This window comes from Hemiscyllium ocellatum, chromosome 26, assembly GCF_020745735.1.
Source record: "Hemiscyllium ocellatum isolate sHemOce1 chromosome 26, sHemOce1.pat.X.cur, whole genome shotgun sequence".
In the NCBI taxonomy this organism is placed as follows: domain Eukaryota; kingdom Metazoa; phylum Chordata; class Chondrichthyes; order Orectolobiformes; family Hemiscylliidae; genus Hemiscyllium; species Hemiscyllium ocellatum.
Window position 1 is genome coordinate 41,390,168 of NC_083426.1, and position 22,945 is coordinate 41,413,112.

The 22,945-nt window shown below is 39.7% G+C and overlaps 1 protein-coding gene across 5 annotated transcripts in view; it reads right to left on the reverse strand.

Annotated features, from left to right (window-relative positions):
- The window catches only part of pacsin1b (protein kinase C and casein kinase substrate in neurons 1b), a 304,569-nt gene that overhangs the window by 6,717 nt on the left and 274,907 nt on the right, over positions 1–22,945 (reverse strand). For 4 of the 5 annotated variants that reach the window (XM_060845548.1, XM_060845550.1, XM_060845552.1 and 1 more), the window contains exons 7-10: positions 16,624–16,744; positions 12,770–12,891; positions 3,470–3,574; positions 159–358 (exon numbers count right to left, since the gene is read on the reverse strand). In XM_060845548.1, coding sequence (XP_060701531.1) covers positions 159–358; positions 3,470–3,574; positions 12,770–12,891; positions 16,624–16,744 — 548 coding nt within the window. The remainder of the gene's footprint in view (positions 1–158; positions 359–3,469; positions 3,575–12,769; positions 12,892–16,623; positions 16,745–22,945) is intronic. The other variant, XM_060845553.1, reaches the window with a different exon arrangement.

Consider the following 22,945-nt stretch of genomic DNA (forward strand, 5'->3'; position numbering starts at 1 on the left):
TTGATACCCTGCTACAAGAAATCATGGTCCGATACGCGTATGGATAAGCAATGCAAGAATTTGGGAAGACCTTTAGGTAGGGAAGCAACAATGGCAGATAACTGTAGTTGGCTTACTTGACACAAACAGCAAATCAAAAGATCTTTACACAGTCTCACCTGCTTTGAAGCTCAGTTCATCCTGCTCTTGACCTTCATAATCATACAGTGCACGCACTCGCACGCCTTGTCCATGGGCAGGAGATGCTTCCTCATCAAATGGATTGGTTCCCCCATTAGCATCATTTGTGGTGGGGTTATTTGTTTCATCATCAGACCATTCAGCAGAGTAAGCTTGGTTCTTCTCATAGCTACTCACACTACAACAGAAAAAAAAAAGCCTGAGCAAGACACTGACTTATGAAATGTAACCACAGCAGCCATCTAATGTCTATGGAAATGCTTCATCAAGGCAAGAAATGGTGAGAAACTGAATGCTGGAAACTCGAAATAAAACAGCGATAGTGGAAGTAACCAGATAGCCAGCACTGGGAAAATAGGCTGAAGTTCTGGACCAGGTTTTATACTAACAATGAGAAATCCCTCTCTCTCTCTCTCTCTCTCTCTACCCTCTGCCCTCCAGGAGTTGACTGATATGCTGTGTATTTCTGTTTACCTTGTCTAACATAAAGCTAAGTGGACTTTAAGGGACAGCAATACAAATTTAGCCTAAGAGAAAACAAAAAGTGTAACATGTTGCTCATTCTAGTTTTAGAAATCAATGCTATTTTAATAGGTTTTTTTTTTACAATTTTCAACTGTCAGAAAAGTCTACAGAACAGTCTGGAAAGAGAAACAGCTGAAAACATTTTTCCTCTTCCTCCATCCAAAAACTAATCGAACAGTCTGTTCTACATCTACTTTGAAGTGGATTCTTTACAAAAGAGAACAAAGTGTAATTTTCTCTCAAAAAAACACACCTCACATTACACATTGTTTCTCAGCAGAGATTACAAACAAGCATCTCTGGCCTCAAGCCAGTGGCAAAGCCCAGAAGTTTGGCTTCCTCCATCTCCACAGTTGTACATGGGCGCTCAAGCAAAGAGCGCCAAGTTAAGCATCTCCATGTTCAGAGATGGCATTCCTCCAAGAGTTAGAAGGCAAGGTATAGATAAAACTTGACCATGAAACAATGCATTGAGCAGGCTGTGTTCAGTCCTATGTTGTAATAGAGGATTTACTGTCATTCCTGTGATTTGTAATTCTGGTCGGAGAACAAAATTGGGAGGACCAGGGCAGCAGGCACATGGGAAGACCACGCCCTCCAGGATCCCTTCCAAGTCACACACACATCGCCATCCCTTTATGGTTGCTGGATCAAATGCTTGGAAGACCTAACAGCACTTCCACTGTATGGATTGCAGTTATTGGAAAGGGAGGCTCACCATAAGCTTCACAAAAAAGGTTAGGGGAAAAACAATATTGGCTTTATTGCAATGTCCCCAGTGAATAATGAATGGATGTGGTGTTGTAACTGTAGTGCAGTATCATGGCAGTGGGTTGTATTGAGTAATATGTAATAGCTTCCCTTGTCATTCTTGTAACTGCCCTTCTGCGGTATAACTTGACCCGAGGTATATAAACTCATTTGATTTATAAATGTTAGTCCAAACTGAAAGCATCTGAATTTCGCAGGAAAAGGAAAGACAAAAAAATGTAACTCAAAAACAAATGGAAAATTCACAGATCAGTCAATTTGTGAATGACCAATCGTTTACTTTCTGTTGTTGTTTTAATTGATGCTTGATTTCAACATCTTTTATTTTACCATAACTGGCAAGCCACAGTGTTTAATGTGATGGGTGTGTGAGCCTTTCCACATCCTCAAATCAGACAATTTGGAATCATAAAACCCCTAGGGTGTGGAAGCAGGCCATTCGGCCCATTGAGTCCACACCAACCCTCCGAAGAACATCCCACCCAGACCAACCCCATCCCTGTAACCCTGCATTGCGCATGGCTAATCCACCTGGATACTATGGGCAGTTAAGCATTGTGAATCCACCTAATCTGTACATCTCTGGAGAAACTAGAGCACCCCAAAGGGAAACCCACGCAGACACGGGGAGGATGTGCAAACTCCACACAGACAATCATCAGAGGCTGGAATTGAACCCAGGTCCCTGAGGCAGTAGTGCTAACCACTGAGCCACCATTTCAGGCCCCAAACTTATTTTTCCCTGCCATCAGTTGAAGACTAAATTATCTTGACAATGTTAACTCGTCTACCAAAAGCAGTAAAAATACACAGCAAATCAATCAATGTCTGTAGGGAGAAAAGTCAACCATTCAAGTGTAGTTGTTCATGTCCTTTCTCGTTTAAAAAGTGTTAAAGACCTACTGTTTATCTCAACACTTTGCTTGCATCCTAGATTTACAGCACCTGCAGTTTTGTCTCATTTCAGTCCAATTTTCAAGTTCTTTCATTAGATTGATGTGAAAAAGCACAAAGAAATTTGTGAAATTTCAGGTTGTTACCATTATCATGTACATAAAGCAAAGTTGGGTTAACGATGTGAGTTGAGCACCCATGTTTGATTTGAACGACTTAGAGACATAAAACCTTAAGTTCAGCTCATTAACTTTTCATTAAAGTAGCAAGATACAGAGCAATTCTTTCAGAAGTACACTTACATTATAGAGTATTCCATACAAACAATAAATGTGACTTTATTTTAGAGCTCTATAAGCAACCTGGGTTTAGGTCTTACAAGGCTGTCCTTCAACATCTTTGTCAGGACTCTAGACAAAGTCTAGACTTCTATTGAAATGAAGAGCGCTGCATTTCGGATCAACTAAAGGGCTAATCTGGCACTGCCGACTGTGGGAAACAAGGTTATTGGCTGAAAGTTCAAAGTCAAAGTGAGTGTGGACTGTGTGCTTCCAAAGATAATGCAGAAACAAATCAGTTTTTGGGCTGGTGAAACTCAAGTTCAGGAACATATTTATAATGGAATCATTCAGAATGCTGCTGAAAGCATTGATCAGCCAAGTACAAAAGATGTCTATGTCATCGGAAAATTGGCTAGTTTTAAGAAAAAAAAGTCTAATTTATTTGTTTACTTGTGAAATGGGAGAAGAGTTTAAACCTTAGTACTCTTCTTCCCTTTATAATTGCATTTTTATGAGAAGGTAAAGAAAGCACTGTCTTAATTTATGAGATTACATCATGCAGACAGCATTCTAGAATGAGCTCATTACACAGATTCATTTATCAGATCACACAGCAAGGAAGATAGATAGAAAGATAGTGAAAAACTTACTCAGATACAAAGATTAAGTCAAATTAAAAATGAATACATTATGAAGACTGAAGGAAACGCAGGGAAACAGTTCTATTGATAGCTTCACCAATCAGTGGGGCAAACGTTAGTAAGTGTTAGTGAAAAACTCCAAAACGCTCAAAGCAGAGACAGACAGTTTTTGCTAACTTTTTCTTTTCCTCTTTCCGGTCCTCCTCCACCTCCTGGTTGGCTTCATCTTCATCAAAAGGGTTATAACTGCAACTTCTGTCATTACTCTGGCAGATATTATCACTGTTCAGGAAGTGAGAAAAAGGACACCTGCATTTGTAAAGAATCCCTAGAAACAATTAACTGCTCACTGAAATTTCAGAATACTAGCATTCTTAAACAAGTCACAGAGTTGACTACATCATTGCACATCATTAGCTGAAAAGGACTTCGAAACACAGTTTTATAAATGCAAGGTCTTTCTTTCAATAACAAAAATTAAATTTGATGAAAAAAATAGCAATTATTGCATAGTCCCTTGGGAATGCCTGTAATGAATGCTACTATCAATATGTGCATAAGAAATGTTTGATTTTAAATACTGGTAAAGGATGGGTAGGCAGGTGTCATGGTCATTCTGGTTGTGGAATACTTGAACTAGAGCTCTTGGCCTCAATCACACTCTGCTGGACAGGGATGGCTGGCAAATAGTTTCTCTTCTGGGAGACAGGTACGTAACTGGTTGTCAAACGGAGCTTGTCCACAACTGAGCCTTATGGGATGATCTTCAGACAAGGGCTGGCAGAGGTGGTGGTTAAGGCCATCATAGAGTCATAGAGATGTACAGAATGAAAAGAGACACTGTCCATGCCAACCAGATATCCCAACCCAATCTAGTCACATCTGCAAGCACTTGGACCATATCCCTCCAAACCCTTCCTATTCATATACCCATCCAAATGCCTCTTAAATGTTGCAATTGTACCAGCCGCCACCACTTCCTCTGGCAGTTTATTCCAAACACGTACCACTGTGAGAGAAAAAGTTGCCCCTTAGGTCTCTTTATATCTTTCTCCTCTCACCCTAAACTTATGCCCTCTAGTTCTGGACTCCCCGACTCCAGGGAAAAGACTTTGCCTATTTACACTATCCATACCCGTCATAATTTTGTAAACCTCTATAAAGGTCACCCCTCAGCCTCTGACACTCCAGGGAAAACAGCCCCAGCCTGTTCAGCCTCTCCCTGTAGCTCAGATCCTCCAACCCTGGCAACATCCTTGTAAATCTTTTCTGAACCCTTTCAAGTTTCACAACATCTTTCAGACTAGGTGAAGCCTAAAACTACTTCAAGGTTTACAAGCGAATAGCTCCAAGTTAAACATTTGCATTCCCCTGCTCCATTGCGAACTACTGGTCCAGCTTTGTCACCGTGGTTAACATTTACACATTCATGTATACAGATATTTACATTCATCATCTGCCTCTCCTATCCAGGTCTCCATCTTCACATATTCAGGAACAGTTTGGCAGTTTCACAGTTCTTTCAGAACGCACAGCCTTCCAACTTGGAAAAATGTTAGGTCTTTTGCTCGAGGACTTTTGACTTTGATTGGTTTACAATCCATTTTGCTGCAGAAGGACTGGTTATCACTTGGATATCCTTTACAGGGGATGCAGTTTCTACTAAACTAGATAATTGCTACATTACCTTATTTGAAGGACCTTTAATCTCCTGAATTTTGTTTTGTAGATAAATTCTTCCCTGTTAACTTAGGTGGTTGTCCCATAACCTTATCTGGGGCATTTAATCTCCTGGACATCCATCATGGAAGATGCCTGCTCTATTGAAACAAGTACTTTACTCCTTGCAGTATCCTAGATGTTACAATTTATTTTTAACCACGTTTCTAATCTGTGGATAGTGGTCTGGTTTCCACGGAACCATGCACAGTTTCTCTAGAGATAATATTTACTGTAAATTTGCTGATACATTTCTAAGTATTTACTTTCACTTCTTGATTAGGTCGAGTGTCTTTATTTGCTATCTTATTGTACTGGTGAGCGAGACATTTTCACGTAGTCAGTTATGATACTAGAGAACTGATGCTTGCTCAGCTTTACCTCTGTAACTTCCTCTTGGAAGATCTAACATCAAAGTTCAAAGTTCAATCTCCATTTTGCTTGGAGAGCGGTTTTAATGTCAGTGACTCATTAATAAGATCAAGTAGGCTGGACTGCTCATTATCAGTATTTGCTTCCTCTGGACAACTTTGCTGACTTTTGATTTCTGATCTGTCAATTCACTTAGGTCAACATAGGTAACCTCCATTTTTCTTTTTTTCCCTGTTAGGGTCTGCCACAAAGCCTAATAAAACCTTCTGCCACTGAAGCTTTGGCTAGTTTGTCAAAAACAGTTCAGTTCTGAACAAGTTGTTCTCTTGGAACTAACTGAACTCCTTCTGCTACAATAAGGTTATGGAAGTCAAGACATGCATACAGGTTCAAAAGAAAGAACTATTGGTTAGAACTCCTTCATGGTTAGTGCTGCTTGTAGCATAGTTTTAAATCTTGGGAGTTCTTCCTCACTCCTGTGTCATTCTTAAAATTAATTACATGTCCATTAACATAGATAAACTCTGTCAAACTTGGATTGAATGAATCATTAATTTTCCCTAAAAATGCCTCAAGCATATTTTTCAGTAATCAATACTCTACTATACTGAGCTTGTGCTGGTAGTGATCTACAGGCTAGTTCGTAGCATTCTTTTGTCATAGCGGAGTGCGCTTGAGTACTTTTGCTCCACAGCACTGATAATAACTCTTTATATCAGCTGTTTGACTTACTGCGTGTGTTAACTTGTCATGTGTCTGTACAGTGCTTGTTCCTTAAAGTGAATAGGTTTTGTTAGTCTCCTGTGGTAAGATCCTCTCAGGATCTCGATCTGAGTGTCTTTTTGGTTTCTGCTTCCAGCATAATTTGAATAGCCTTCTCTAAAGTCAAGTCTTTCCTGGATTAATCTATCTGGTAGACTCATCAATATTTCCAACCAGCAATTCTGTCTCTTATGAATTCTGTTTTCAAAGCTCCATAGTCAGTTTTCTGCTGATCTGTGGAGGTTGTAAATGAAGTGGAGTTTAGATGGATGAAGGGAAGATCTCACTGAAACTTATAGAATACTGAGAGGCCTAGATACAGTGCATGTGGAGAAAATGTTTCCACTAGGAGGGGAGTCTGGGAGCCGCACACATAGCTTCAGAGCAAAGGGACAACCCTTTAGAATGGAAATGAGGAGGAATTATTTTCAGCCAGAACATGGTGAATCTGTGGAATTCAGCATCCACAGCCTCCTGTGGCAATAAGTCATTGAGCGCATTTAAGACAGAGACAGATAGAGATTGGCAAGCGGATCAAAGGTTACAGGAAAAGGCAGAAGAATAGGGTTGAGAAACACATAACCATGATTGAGTGGCAGGACAGGCTTAATGAGCCAAAATGTCTAATGACCACATTGTAAAAGAAAGCCTCGTCTCTACCATAACTGTACCTCTTTCTAAAATGCACTACCTAGTGAAGCAAACTCCACATTTAGCACCAAAAGCATTAGGGCTATGAACAAGTGTTTATGGATTAGTGCTAAGCAGTTCTACAATCAGTAGGTCACAACAAAGTTCCCACATCATTAGAAGAATAGGGTTGGTAACCATGAGTCTAACATGGGTATTATCTACGAACAACTTCATTCTGATTCATAGTTGCACCCAGCATGAGTGCAGGAGACAATGCTTATAAGAATCTTCAGTCAAATGTGGAACACCCTACTGGGCCTTTCCTGAAGATTTCCAACATCATAAATGCCAAAATACAGCCAATTTTGTGCAATATGACATTCAGAAATGGTGAGTGCACTCTGTCATGTTGACTTGGGCCATAGTGCTATGACAATATGCAAGTATCTGTGCTAATATAAACTCAGTACATCAGAGTTAGGTGCTCCACTAGCCAAGCTGTATATATACTGGAATTAACAAACAATACAGAAAAATGAAATTAACAATCTGAATTAACATGGCATCTTTAATATCGTAAAGCTGCCCAAGCTACTTCAAAAGAATACAATACGTCCAATAAATTCAGGATTGCTTTCCAGAAAATTTAAATTAAGTGAAACGTTGATTCCTTAAAAATAAACTTTAAAACTGGAGTTAAATTCCATACAGCCTTCCTTAACACATATAAAAACAAAACATTGTACCCATACTGTCTCAGATGAAATATAATACTACCTGTACGTTAAGTGGTTAAAATCCTACATGGGTAAATAGAAAAACAAAAACTAAATTCAAAAAATTATAAGAAAATAATATTCTACAATATTTTTACATTTTACAGGTTCCATCTAGTGGGAGAAGTTGGTCAATACAATTGGACTCTCAAACCAGAACTGATCAACTTCTGTCACTGGATGGAGCCTAGGATTTCAGTTCAGATTCAGAAGAGAAGCAAGAGCCCATCAGCAAGGAACGGAGGGTGGGAGTGAGACCAGGAAAAAGCGAAAATAGAGGTATGAGGCTGGGGATAGAGAAAGACAGAGGCTGGGAGGAGAAAGCGACAAGACCAGGGCTCAGCAAGATAGGAGACACGGGTGAGTGGAAACAAGGCAAGAAAGCAAGATTCCCTGTCCACAGCCAGATTTCACTCTGAAATCTGACTTGTTTAGTATTACTATCAGCTGGGATCATTTAAAAAAAAAGGGAAGGATTAGAATTTCAGCAGCAAACAAGCTGAAACAGAAATGGAATTGGCAATGTCACAGAGATAAAAAAAAGGGCAGCTTCAGAAATGACATAAAGGGAATGGACACTTTGTTCAATGTTCACTGGCAACCAATGTCACGGATGGTGTCACATGGTTTGTAGACCTTTCACAGACAGGTCACATGGTTTGACTGTGGGATAAGGCTCTGGTATTCTTGAGTGGATTCAGAGAGAATTTGAGACTTGCCGAAGAAACAATAATCCATTGCTCTCCCTTTTCCTGCAACTCTGCTCAGAAGGTCACCTTTATCACTCAGAGAGCTCCTGAAGAGGATTGTCTGCCTCACCACGTGAAGCAAAGGGAATTTAGTGAACTACAACGGTTCCATGAAGAAATGCCAATGCCAATGCCAATGCCAGCACCTTGTGTGTACAGAATAACTTCAAAACCAGAACACCATTAGCTAGGAGAGGTGATGGCCTAGTGGAATTACCCCGAGACTACAAATCCAGGACCACAGTACTGTTCTGGGAACGGAGTTCAAATACCATCATGTTGGAACTTGAATTCAATAAAGGGGAGAAAAAAAATAAATGGAGTTAAAGGTCTAATGATAATCATATAATTATTGGAAAAACCCATCACGTTCAGAAATTTTCCTTTAGGAAAGTGTCTACATGTGACTCTGGAGCCACTGTTACTTGCCCTCTGAAATGGCAGCTACTCTGTTGTATCAACCATGAAACAACCAAAAAGGAATGAAACTCTCCCTAATAGCATTGTAGGTCTGCCTACAGCACGTGGACTGCAGTGGTTCAAGGAGGCAAGTCACCACCACTTTCTCAACGGCAAGAGGAATGAACATAAACGTTGGCTCAGCCAGCCATGCCGACATCTCAAAAGGAGGAATTTTATTTTTTTGAAAATCCATGACAGCGGCACTTATTGCAAAAGAATTTGAGTACAGGGCCAAAGGGAGTTCTGCTTCAATGTTTTAGAACAATGGTGAGACCACACCTGGATTAATATGTGCAGTTCTGGTCCCCTTGCCTAAGGAAGGATATACTTGCCATAAAGAGAATGCAGCGTAGGATCACCAGGGTGATTCCTAAGCCGGGTTATGAAGACAATTGAGGGGACTGGGCCTGTATTCTCTCAAGGAGAAAGTGAGGTCTGCAGATGCTGGAGAACAGAGTTGAAAATGTGTTGCTGGAAAAGCGCAGCAGGTCAGGCAGCATCCAAGGAACAGGAAACTTGACGTTTTGGGCAGAAAGATAAGTTGACCGAGAGGGTAGACAGACTAGACAGAGAAGAATGTTTCCCCTGACTGTGCGGTCTAGAATGAGGGAATTCAGAATAAAAGACCAATGTAAATTCATTTAGAGCAGAGATGAGGTGGGTGATGAATCTTTGGGATTCTCTACCCCATTGGACTCTGGAAGCTCAGTCAATCAGCAAGTTCAAGACAAAGATTGATAGCTAGTGATATCAAAGGATGCTGGAATAGCATGTGACATTAAGATAGTGTTTTTATTACATAAATATACTTGATTCATAAAGAAATTACCTACAAATACATATACAAGGTTCTTAATCCATTCTGTATAGTATTTGTGGAGAGAAAAGCAGAAGTTAAACAACATCCCACAAAGCCACAATGCAGGTGCAAAACCAAATGTATTTTTAACTCCTGCAGAAAAAACATTTACAGACATTTTGAGGTGGGGGTCAGTCTGATAACTTAAAGGTCTCCTGTTACACTTTGGCAGAAAGACCTCAGAAAGTGGTCTTTCCCCATTGAGCCTTGGCAGCAGCTGTCCCAGGCTTTAGTGTGTCCCTCAGCATGTAGTCCTAGACCTTGAAATGCGCTCTGCAACACATGGTCAGGGTCAACTCTTTGCTCTGGAAGACCAACAAGTTTCAGGCAGACCAGAGAGTGTCTTTCACAGAGCTGATGGTCCTCCAGGTACAGTCAATGTTCGTCTTAGTACGTGTCCCAAAGAACAGCCTTTACAGCAGAGTCCAGCGTCACAGAGCTGCTTGGAACGAACCTCGACAAAAACCACTGCATCTCTCTCTAGACCTTCTCTGCATAGGCACATTCCAGAAGGAGATGCATGGCAGTCTCTTCACCCTTGCAGCCGCTTCGAGGGCAGCGTGTGGTGGAGGAGAGCGCCTGGGAGAGCGTGAAGAATCTGACAGGGTTGTGCCTTCTTTATCCCTAGCAAGGCTACGTCTTGGTGCTCGTTGGAAAGGTTTGGTAATGAGGCATTCTGCCAATGACTTTGGACAGTCTGCTGAGGGAACCACGTACCAGGATCAACCCTTCCCTTTTCTTTCAGAGTTTGAGGATGATACGTGCTGACCACTGCCTGATGGACTTGTGGTCAGAGGTGTTTTCTTTTAAAAAGCTTTCCACGAAGGGCAGATGATACCGAACAGTCCAGCTATTTGGAGCATTCTGCAACAATGATGCCAGACCTATCCTTTATGATAGTAGACAGGTAGAACCTCAGTACGTAGTGAGACTTGGTGTTTGCACACAAAGGGTCAACGCACAGCTTGATGCAGCACACACAAAGGTGGCAATCAGGGCGAGGGTGGCATTGGGAACATCCCTGCCCTGCTTTTTGTTTTTTTAAAAAAAGAGCTTTGTAAATCTTTTTTATTGCAAAAATATACTTCATTCACAAAAAAAATCTTTATCTCCATTCACAGGTACTAAAGCAGTTCTGTACAATCTTTGCACAGTGTTGAGGTTTGTACATAGCAGCCAACATGATTTGGCAGAGTAGGCTCAATGAGTAAAATAGCCTATTCCTGCTCCTGGGTTGCTGTTAGTCGCTAACCTCCTGATAAAAGTCTAGCTGGCCAAAATACTTTAAAGTGAACATTCTGCTGACTTTTTATTTTTTGCTTCTCCTCAGATTTGTATGCAGAAGTGAGAGATCGAGTGAGAGAGAAAAAGAACGTTAGCTTCTTTGGAGCGCAGTTATATATTTGCACAATCCAAACCATTTGCCAATAAACGTCTCACCTCGCTTTGAGTAAATTTGTTTTGGTAATAAACCAATTATTTATTATTGATTAAAGAAATGTAGCCAACATGATTTTCATAGTGATTTTGACACAATCTGAGACCTAAGTGGCTATATTACCAACCTAGTTAAATTTAATATTGGTTTTGACCAGCAGAGAGTGAACTATAAACAGAAATGGTGCAGCCTTCCAACCTACGTCTTAACATGTGATACCAAATAGGCACACAAACAAACACAAGTGCAACATTTAAAGAACAGGGGAATGCTAGCACAGCCATGAAGATTTAAAGATGCTATATAAAAATTATTAGAATCATTGCAGTCTTTGGTCTGAATTCGAAACTATAATTAAATTGATGACATGTATCCTCAGCAAAAGCAGAATTTGTAGATATCTAGAAGTTCAACAAAATTGAGGTTTCTTCAGTTTGTTTTTCATCAGGTATTATTGAGAGAGAGGCTGAGAAGAAAAACAGGGAGAAAGAGAACAATACTTCCAATACTGCTGTTATTATACCAACACACTTTTTTTTTGGCAGAGGAGAGAACAGAATTAAAAATCACAACACCAGGTTATTGTCCAATGGGTTTATTTAAAAACACTAGCTTTCAGAGCACTGCTCCTTCATCAGGTGCTAGCCCTCAAAGCTAGTGTTTTCAAACAAACACTATGGGCTATAACCAGATGTTGAGATTTTTGACCTTGTCCAACCCAGTCCAACATCGGCACCTCCACATCAAGAAAGTTGCCTGTTTTTTTCATATATTTCTACATCTAGTTCATTGTTTTCTTTCTTCAAGCTGGACAATCTGCAGGCATTTTCATTCCAATATATGAAACTTCTAGAAAGGTGTAAATTAAACAGGAGATACAGATCTGAAAGACTGCTTTCAGTCATTTTGATGATGTTTTCATTTCACTTCAGAAGTCTTGTTTATTGCTGGTTTCACTCAACATTGTCAGATAATTACTGTGGTTGTTTTAAGTCTGTGTTTTTCCCATTTTAAAAACATTTTAATGAATGAAAGGCCCCAGGTATTTAAAGTAGAATTCTAAAACTGATGGTTATTATAAGCTGCAGCTCAGGTCACAGTTGCAAGAGTTCCTTTTGGGGTAGAATGTCCTTGGCTTGAATAGCAAACTCTCCAATCAGGAGGAAGCGGTCATGCACACCATCTATAAGATGAACTATAGCTAGCTCATCAAAGTGATTTGATTGCTATCATCCACTGATACTAACCCTAACATTAGGCAGAACAAAAACAGGAATATTGTTAGAATACTGATACCTGCAAGTTTGCTGTCACTAAAATTATGGATCTGTCACATAAATTGTTCATTTTGTGTTTCCAAATACTGATCTTGGCTAATAGGAGCTGACACTTCAGGTAATATGCCCTTGCTATTGCTGTCCATTTCTTTAAATAAAAAAAACTTATTTCACGATATTGCAGTCCACCTTTGAGCAGATATATATGAGAATAAACATCAATAAACATGCAAACACCTCCTTTCGTAACCTTTATTATTATGTGGTATTACAGTCTTGAAATTAAGCATTGATCCTCTACCCAATGAGTGGGTCAAAGCCAAGACAGAAGAATTAAACAACACACTCACATTAAAAAGACAAATCAGATCCTTTGCATGCTACTACAATTATTAATGTTAAAGAAAATTCCACCTTTGAGTACACCTACCTGCCCCTGTCCACAGCCTGTGTCGCCTGCTCTCCTCCTGGTGAGACATTTGTTATACCTTCATTAACCTTTTTTACTTTCTCTCTTTTAGCAACTGTATGAGTCACATCTTGAGAATATTCCTGTAAGAAGTAAGTTTTGTCTTTTCAGGCACGGTAAATTAAAACCGTATAACTGCAGCAATGCAACCACATGCACATATATATATTTAAAATCTTCCATTTATATTGGGTTTTTCACAGCCAGACCATCTCAAAATGTTTTACAACAAGTGAAATTCTTTCTGATACTTTGTGTCAGCAACCTTCCACAAATAGCAATGGGTTAATGATCAGAGAATCTGTTTTTCACGAATGATAAATATTGACCAGGACATCCAGGATACCTCCCCTTCCCTTCTCACTAACAATATCATGGTACATTTTACATGCACCTTGGCAGGCAGATGACAACTCTGTTTAATGTTTCACCCACAGACAGTACTATGCCACTCCATACTCAAACTCTGGGTTCGGAGGTGAATGTGCTCCCAGCTAATTTGGCACAGTGGTCCATCACTGAGAGCAGGATTTTAATCCACCACAATCTGTAACCTTTCAACTCTAGCAAACTGTTCATTCCACCATTACCATTAAGCCAAGAGACAAACCTTGGTTCAAAGAAAAAAAAGAGGAGGGGAGGTGATGCAATGGTAATGTCACTGACCTAGTAATCTAGAGCAAATGTTCTGGGACATGGGTTTGAATGACTCTATGGCAGATGGTGAAACAAGATGGGTGGCACAGTGGTACAGTGGTCAGCACTGCTGCCTCACAGCGCCAGAGATCCGGGTTCAATTCCCGCCTCAGGCGACTGACTGTGTGGAGTTTGCACGTTCTCCCAGTGTCTGCGTGGGTTTCCTCCGGGTACTCCGGTTTCCTCCCACAGTCACAAAGATGTGCAGGTCAGGTGAATTGGCCATGCTAAATTGCCCGTAGTGTTAGGTAAGGGGTAATTGTAGGGGTATGGGTGGGTTGCGCTTTGGCAGGTCGGTGTGGACTTGTTGGGCCGAAGGGCCTGTAAGTAATCTAATCTAAAGAGTTCAATAAAAATCTGAATTTAAAAACTAAATGGTAACAGTGTGACTATCATTTATTGATGTTAGAATTCACCTCAATCAATATGCTTTGGAGAAGGACATCTGCTGTCCTTATCTGGTCTGGCCTACCTATGACTCCAAATCAACAGCAAGGTGGTTGACTCTCAACTGTCCTCTGAAATGGCCTAACAAGGTGCTCACTTGAAACAAATTATTGTGAAGTCTAAACAAAGAAATGGACTACAGAGCAAACACAGGCTTGTCAACCCTACCCTCTTCCTCACCGACACACTCAAAATTGAGAGAGCGGTCCCCACAGACGAGTCAAGCAAGAGCCTGACACGGTCACAATCATGGAATTACACCTTACAGAGGATATCTCAGATACGGTCACCATTCTGGAGATTGCCTGGTCCCAGGAGCAGGGGAGACTATCCGTAATAGTGACAAGATGGTATAAGGTAAGCAAGAGCAGCATTGACCCTGGACACTACAAAATCTTATGACATCAGTGAAATATGGGCAAGGATAGCTCCTGCTAAATCCCCACCTCCCCGATCTTTGGCTGATGAATCAGTACTGCACCATGGTGAACACCGCTTAGAGGGTGGTAAGAATGCAGAATGCATACGAGATTGGAGACTTTAATTTCCATTAACAGGAGTGAGTCAGTAGTATCATTAATGATTGACTGGCTGAATCCAAAAGGACAGAGTTGCTAGACTGGGACTGGCTGTATATTTGCACATTTACTAATTTTTCCTGCTCTGGTCAATTAGTAATAAATTCAAACATTTGAGAGTTATAATTGTAACAAAGTAAAAATAAAATCTATATGCAGGTGAAATTTAATTTGGGTACATCCAAAGTAGTGCTATAGAAGAAAAAGAGAGAATATAAGTGCACTCTAAATTGTGTTGAAAAGAAATCCATAGATTGTATTGAAACCATGTTCCCCGAATATCAATCTCTACAAATGAAATGAGGAACTCAGAGTCCAGAGAGTTATGTTTAAGCTCCTATGCATACTCAGATCAACAACTGCAATACATTTGTTCTGGCCATCAAGACAAGAAAAGCATCTCAATTCCGGAAACAGTTGGAGAGATTAATTGGATTAATGATGAGATTGCATCCTTCTAACACTGAAAACTAGGATGCTGTGTGTAAAGTGCTCTGGTTATCTGTAGTAGTGTTATGAGAAAGGCAAGATCCAGAATATTACTCTGACCTAAAATGTGAAATTAGGGCAACCAGGCAGGAGACAAAGATATATTTTGCGTGAAGAATGTTATGTGGAATAGTAGTATACTAGAGGCAAAATCCCTGGAATCATGAAACTGTTGGATACCTGTTTGTGAATTGGCTGTAAAATTCCTCTGGATGCCAAATTGCCATTGAAAGTTAATTTTGTGAAATCAAAAATAACTCATTTTTGCAGCACCTTTCATCTGTTACTTTTACACATATAGTTTGCAGCCAAACAATTACTTGTAAAGATTGGCATTGTCATTCTGTTATTATGGTAAGCACTCACATAAAGCAATGAGGTGAATTGGTGTACAGAGGGATCTTGGAGTTCAAGAAAAGGTGATAAAAAGAGGGCATATGGCATGTTTGCCTTTATTGGTTGGGAATGGAGTACAAGAGTCATGATGTAATATTGCAGCTTTAAGGTTTTGGTTAGGCCCACATTTAAGAGAATTGCATTTAATTCTGACTGCCACATTACCGGAAGGATGAGGCAGCTTTGGGGCGCAGAAGGGATTTACCAGGATGCTGCCCGGATTAGGAGGCATATGCTAGAAGGAGAGGCTAGAAAAACTCAGGTTATTTTCTCTGGATTGGCTGAAGCCAAGGAGAGACTTCATAGAAGTTCATAAAATAATGAGATGCATAGAAAGGGTTAGTGGTCATAATCTTTTTCCAGAGTTGAAAATAATGTTTAAGGTGAGAAGAGAAAGTTCAAAGGAGACGTGAGGGGCAAGTTTCTTTCTCTCCCCCCACCCCCGCCCCCCAGAGAGGTAGGAGTCTGGAACACACTGCTAGGGTTGGGGTGGTGGAGGCAGATATGATAGGGGCATTAAAGGGAATTTTGGATAAGCACAAGAATTTGCAATGAATGGAGGGATATGGACCAAGGGCACACAGAAGCAATTAGTTTCATTTGCCATCATGTTCAGCACAACATTGTGGGCTGAAGGGCTGTTCCTGGACTGTACAGTTTCATGTTCTACGAATTACACGGCTATCTTTTTTTGCCAGTGTTTTTTGAGGAATCTCTGTTGACTAGAAAATCTTTGAAGGTGTTCCTCAAAAAAGACAAATTTTTGTACACCTGAACAAGCAAATTTAATATTTCATTCTAAAGAGGAAACTTCCAATAATGTAGTTTTGTTTCAGTACTACCTGAAGATCGAGGCTGACGGAAGAAAGAGAGTGGAGATGGACTGGACAATTTTCTGATTGAAAACAAATGCTCAGCCAAGCTGATGTTCAAACGTTTTCATGTTAGAGACGGTTAGTGATCAACATAACTCAAGGCACAAATTTATATAATTTTGAATATTTGTACACAGTCAAAAATCAATTTCTTGTTTAAATTTTACGGTGGGTTGTTATGGGTTACATTGTGGCTTAATGTAACCCCAGGCCAGGGTTCAGGAATGACTCACAGCTACATACAAAATAGCTTTTCAAGATCACTACAATATTAAGAGAACACAAATAATATTTAATTATAAATGTGTTACTGTGTGAACAAAAGAAACATTACCTCAAACTGAGGCCAGTTCATTGGCATTCCAGGACCGTGTGTACTACTGAACCATTTGAGGTCGTCCTGTGTATCTGCAGTCCTGATTACCTGCTCCAACTCTCGGTAAATGTTGGCATAGCTATAGAGGACAGATGGATAAATGGTAAATAATAGTAATGCATTTACAGATATTGTAATTTGCACACCCCCCCCACATTCATAACATTGTTAGAAACACTGGGCTTCCCCGTCTGTTAAAAGGTTCATGGTTAAAACAATAGAATATAGTGTATGGAAGGGCTGGGTGGGTTTAGGTGCCTAGGAAGGGTGCAGAGGGAAAGATTAAAAATCGAAATAGCTACACTCTAGCGATGTCTTGTTTGGGAAGAAATATTAAAATGTAGGATTTTATCTGGCTTGCAAAATTTAAAAGGTGCGAGAAAACTCTTCCACTTTACCGTGGGCTACCACCCACATTAACCAAGTTGAGAAATCTAGATGGAGAAAGACTTCTGGTATAAATGCACAAAGTAGGAGAATAGGATGATGATATAAAAGTAGTAATGTTAAGGACTGCCTCATTATGAATATTTCAAGGGATTTCAGCCAATTTTAAAAGAGTAGCTAGCTAAAATCAAAGAGAAAGGTTTTGAAAGCAGAAAAAAGGTAGCTTCAGCAGACTGTCAGAAAGTGCAGATCAGAGATAGCTGTATTACTGAAGTTAAACCAGAGGAAAGACCAAATGGTGAGAGAGTATGAACCTGCATTCAGGACTGGAACGGATTTCATAAATGCTAGCAGTTTGTATAAGGAAGGAAGATTTAAAGGAGGTCTTAAAACAGAATTTTTTTTTTTAAAAATGGCATAGCATCAATACAGACAGGATCATTACGATTGTACACTTGGCAAAATGTTTTTTTTCAGGCAAAGGTTAATATCGCCATACATTTTTCTGATTTGTTGTTCATTTTAAATTGGTTTACTAGGGACACTCCTGACAACATTGCTTATCTGTATTCTGTAGACAGCTCTGCTCCCTGGTTAGTATTCCAGGAGCATTTTGTGATTGCAGTAGTCTTGTTATTTGCGCTGTTTGCCTGTCATTTGTTGTAATCTGCAATGTAAGAATTTGCCCTAGTTCTACACAAATATCACAGATACTTTGATTTCATTTGAAGGCTAGTCAGTTTATACTACCCAGTCAGCGAATCCCTCTATCTTCAAAACATTAAGTTATTGTTGTTGTCACTATCACGTGCAGAGGAACCTTGATTGTCTGAATGTTGATTATCTGAATTACAGATTATTCAAACAAGATCGTAAGGTCCTTGATGCTTGACTAAACTGCAATATCCGGCATTCGATTATCCAAACACTTCGATTATTCAAACAAAATGCTCCCTGCCAATAATTCATATAATCGAGGTTCCTCTGAATATACATCACATTGTGCAGCACACATGTTTAGGTGACATGGAGTACATTTGGAGAGAAATAAGGTACCTAGTTTAATATGTTGGAGGGAAGAGTGAAGTGATGGTGGGATGGTTAACGAGGTTTGTTGAGGTCTCAATTGTAGATAGGATTGAAGTAGTACTAAGAAGTAGAATTTGTGTTACACATTTGTTCAGTGGAACCAGCAGCAGTAATGAAGTGGGTGAGAGAAATTCCATTTTATTAAACAAACTACCTATCTCCAATGTGGTACTACTGAACATAATTTCATATTTTGCACTTCAGATCTTCACTCTGTCAATCCAGTACAAAATGTAAAAAAGTTTAAAAGGAGCTATCGATCAGAATTTACCAACAGAAAATCTTCCAGAAGATTGGGGGAGTTCCAACTTGTGAGGAGGATTGTCAGAGGATACAGTGGGATATAGATAGGCGGGAGACATGGGTGAAGAAATGGCACATGGAGTTTAATCTGGACAAATGCAAGGTGATGCATTTCTAAAACAGGAGGGAAGAATACAATAAACAGCAGAACTCTTAGTAACATCAACATAGAGGGACCTAGGTATACAGGTCCACTGTTCCATGGATGAGATGAGCAGAAAGGCATATAGTATTCTTACCTTGAATCAGTTGAGGCATAGAGCATAAAAATTGCTAAGTAGTGTTGCAGCTGAATAGAAATTTAGTTGGGGCAAATTTGGAATAGCGCATGCAATTTTGGTCACCATACTACAAGGGGAATTTGGAAGCTTTGAAGATGGTACAACAATAATTTACTAGGTTTGGGGAGTATTGACTATGAAGAGAGATTGGACAAACTTGGTTAGTTTTCACTTGATGTTGAAGGATGAGGGGTGACCTAGTCAAAGTTTACAAAATTTGAGTGGCATGCAGGTCCAGTGGTTCAGCATTGCAGCCTCACAGCACCAGGGACCCAGGTTCAATTCCATCATCGGGCAATTGAGTCTGCACATTTTCCAGTATCTGTGAGCGCTTCCCCCGGGTGCTCCAGTTTCCTCCCACAGTCCAAAGATGGGCAGGTTAGGTGGATTGGCTGCGGGAAATGCAGGGTTATAGGATAGAGGGGTGGGTATGGATGGGATGCCCTTCAGAGGGTCAGTGTGGACTCAATAGGCTGAATGGCCTGCTTTCACACTGTGGGGATTCAGTTCAAATTATGAGATGCATGGATAGTCTGAGATTTTTTTTCCTGAGGGTAGAAATGTCAATTGCTAGGGGATAAAGGTTTGAGGTAAAAGGAGGGGTGGTTTAAAGATGATGTGAAAAGTAAGATTTTTCAAAACAGAGGGTGGTAAGTGCCTGAAATGTGCTGCAAGAGATGGTGGTGGAGATGGATCAATAGCAACGTTTAAGAGAGTCATCTTGATTGATGTGTGGAGAGGCAGACAACTGAGGGATACGGACAACAAAGAGGCAAAAGGTTGTTAGTTTAGAAAGGCAGCATGTGTCGGTGCAGTCTTGGTAGGCCGAAGGGCCTGTCCTGTGCTGTACTGCTCCTTGTTCCACTGTCAATTTACAGTGACTGCATTTATTATTAATCTGGAAGAAAAAACTGCTCACAAATATCTAGCAATCTCAAATGGTATGGGTTTACCATTTCCAGATGTTAGGTTGAATCGAGAGGATCTCCAGGTATTTAACCAAAACAACATTACCAAGTTAGACAAACTGTCAATCACACTGGCATTTCTCAGCAAACTAGGAAATTAATATCAGTCTTTTACACTTCTAATTCAACTGTACAATGAATAAATTAAATGATTGAGACATTTAATTGTTCTGAAGATAGAAGCTTAAATATTATGATTAACTTTTAAAAATTGAAGCCTATCACATCATAAATGGAGGAATTTAAATTCTAGAATCATTAAATTAATTTTTCAGGTCACTGAGGCAGTTCAGCAATATTAACTTGTATGTTGTCATCACACTCACCCTACCAATCTCCATGATCATAAATTTAAAAATACCTGTTGACAACTCATTGCATGGCTTTACCCTGCTTGATGTCTCCTCCTGCCTCATATTCGTCTCAATATACTGTACCTGCTCAATAGCTCCCCACTCAATTATGCCCAATTCCCCTCATTTGAGCTCACTTTGTTGGGGAACGGGTCATTTGCTTTGACCATACATTAATATACTTAAGTCTTCTACACCTTTTTAATGCCACATTCGAGAACTTTCCCAAAAACTATTCTGCAATCTTTTACTATCTGCCTCAATCTCTCCCCACCTGGCTCAGTATTTATTTCCTAAAGTTTACAGTGAAGTATAGATCAAAACAAATTGAACTCGCAAAAAGGAAACAGGTCATTCAGTTCATTCATCTATTGTCATGTTTATTCAGAATTAATAATTATGGTAGTTGTTGCACTCGTCATGCTTTCATATTCCTTTGAACACACCTATCCAATCTATGGGAATATCTTGGGAGTTTACTTTATGTGCAAAGTTAAAAGTCAGTTTAGATAACTATTTTCACTGCTAGCAAGATCAAAACACTGTTTTCTTCTAATACTGCCAATTTGAGTCATTTTATATGCTTTGTTTTATAATTACTCATGTATTAATTTACAGTTATTATATAAGTGCAAACCTGCCAGATATTGTATTTATGTATCTGAATTAAGTTTAATTGAAGAATTAAAAATAATCGCCTAACCCAGTAGACTGGTCATATTCAAAAAGCTAGTAGTGTAAAAGTATTAATTTGCTGCTTTAAGATTCAGCATTTTTTGATCAAATCAGATAAAACATAGATAACTCATTTTTAATTCTAGCCTTGACCATCTCAATGCTGAAATCAAACAATAAACAATTACACCAAGTCAGAAAGCAAATGGGCACAATGAAAGCAATGTTTCTTTGAATGGACGCCATCTATTGGCAGACAAATTGCAACTAAAACAAACAATTCATTAAAATGATCAATGATAAAATTACATAAACATGATCTAGGATGAGAAATTGACATTGGAGGAATAAAAGGAAGAGGCTGAGTGATTCTTCGCCCGTCATGTATGGAGGGCTTCTAAAGGCGGAATCTGAAAGAATCGATCCCAGTAAGACAACTTGAAGAAAGTACAACTTTAAAAATCAGCCTGATCACCTGAGTGAATCTGCAAATGACCATTTTGTACTGAAAAGTACACTCTTCTGCTTTTAAACCAATGTTCTCTTAACATTTACTATTTGCACGTCCATCTTTAGCTTAGACTTGAATCTTGCAAAGACCAAACATTCATTTGAATGGATACAGTTGATTATGCAATTTACTCATCCAAATAAAGAGTTAAATTGGTTTACATAATGTATTAAAAATCATGCAAGACGTTTTTATAAGTGAGAGTTGGTTTAGTCTATTTGTAATACTAATTCAAAAAAGAATAAGATAATTTGTTGTCGTCTTTTTGAATTACCTCAAATATTGTGCTGAATTTAAAAGTGGTTGGGAGCAGGTCAGATGATGCAGGGACAGCTTGAAACCAGGAAACTGACAATCTGACATTGAAATTGTGTTGGGAAGCTAGATTCCACTTGTCCATTTCTGTATTTCATACCAAATATTAGGTTGCATGTGAGAAATCCCTTGGCAGAAGTGGGCTGTCCTTCTCAATACGATAAATGTTCAAGTACAGTAATACTGCCATGGCTTTGCGAATTAGCTGTGCATCGATGGTTCTCTAGGTCTTGCCATCAAAGTAAAGTAAAAATGATGCTGTGTGCTCTCAGGGGTTGAAGATGCAACAGAGAAGTATGAAAATGAGTACAGAATCCACAGCTAAATTCTTGCCTGATTATGGAAATCACATTGTTCACAATTTTGGGTTGAGAGAAAAGTTTCAAAGTTTGAAGCTTGGATGTCTGATCTCCACAACAGCCTGGGTGTCATTCATTCAGTTTTACTCAGATGTTCAGCAACAGCAAGTGCAGCTCCTCACAGACCTTATGTTCACTGAGAGCCCAAATCTCTCTTCAAAGAATGCACAGGCACATGATAAGCTTCCTCAACATGTTGGAACCCCAGACATGTCTGTCAGTTCAGGGTGTTTTGTCAGGTGGTTGCAGAGGGCCCAACAGTCATACTTTACCACTGACTGACAGACCAAGTGCAACCCTCAACATCTTTCAACTCTGGATCCTTCCAAGTATCTGCCAGTACTCACAAATGTATAAGACAGCTGACTTATGGCTTATTTGCCAGGGCAGGAGATAATTCCAACTTTACCAGTGATGATTCCTGAATGAGCAGGTGCTCAAGTCACTGGCCATCCACAATGCAGGACATCAAATGACTGAGCACTTTGCCTATCATCGAGAGGAGTATTCATCATCAGTGAAAGCTTCCTCTCCATCAAAATATGTGCAGGAGCAAAAAGACTTCAAATGACAAATGTGCAAAATTTCCAGATAGCTGCCTTTTCTCATGGGGCAGTTTACTCACCCTAATCTCTTCATATCTCAAGCTTTACCAGCTGGCTGCTCAGAGACAAGGGAGAGACAACAAAAAAAAACAAGCTAAAGATGTGAACGTAGAAGCCAAACATTGAGACCCAGGAGTGATACAATGAATTTGATATGATCACCACGTGTCACTGAACATGCTAAAGACATTCTTCAGGAGCCAATTTGGATGCTGTCCTTCTATGTTCCAGCAAGCAATTCCAGAATGATTTATATGCAATGTTATGCAGGGCACAGAATGCCACAATGAGGCACAATATCCACCCAAACTCTTGTTTGATCACATCAAGATGGAGTTAAAAGTGGATTGCTTCCCATGTAGATACTTTTCTCCCCCACTCAAATGAACCTAAGTTTGAAGGGAGTCAATTTAATCAGGCTTTTGTGAGTGAGC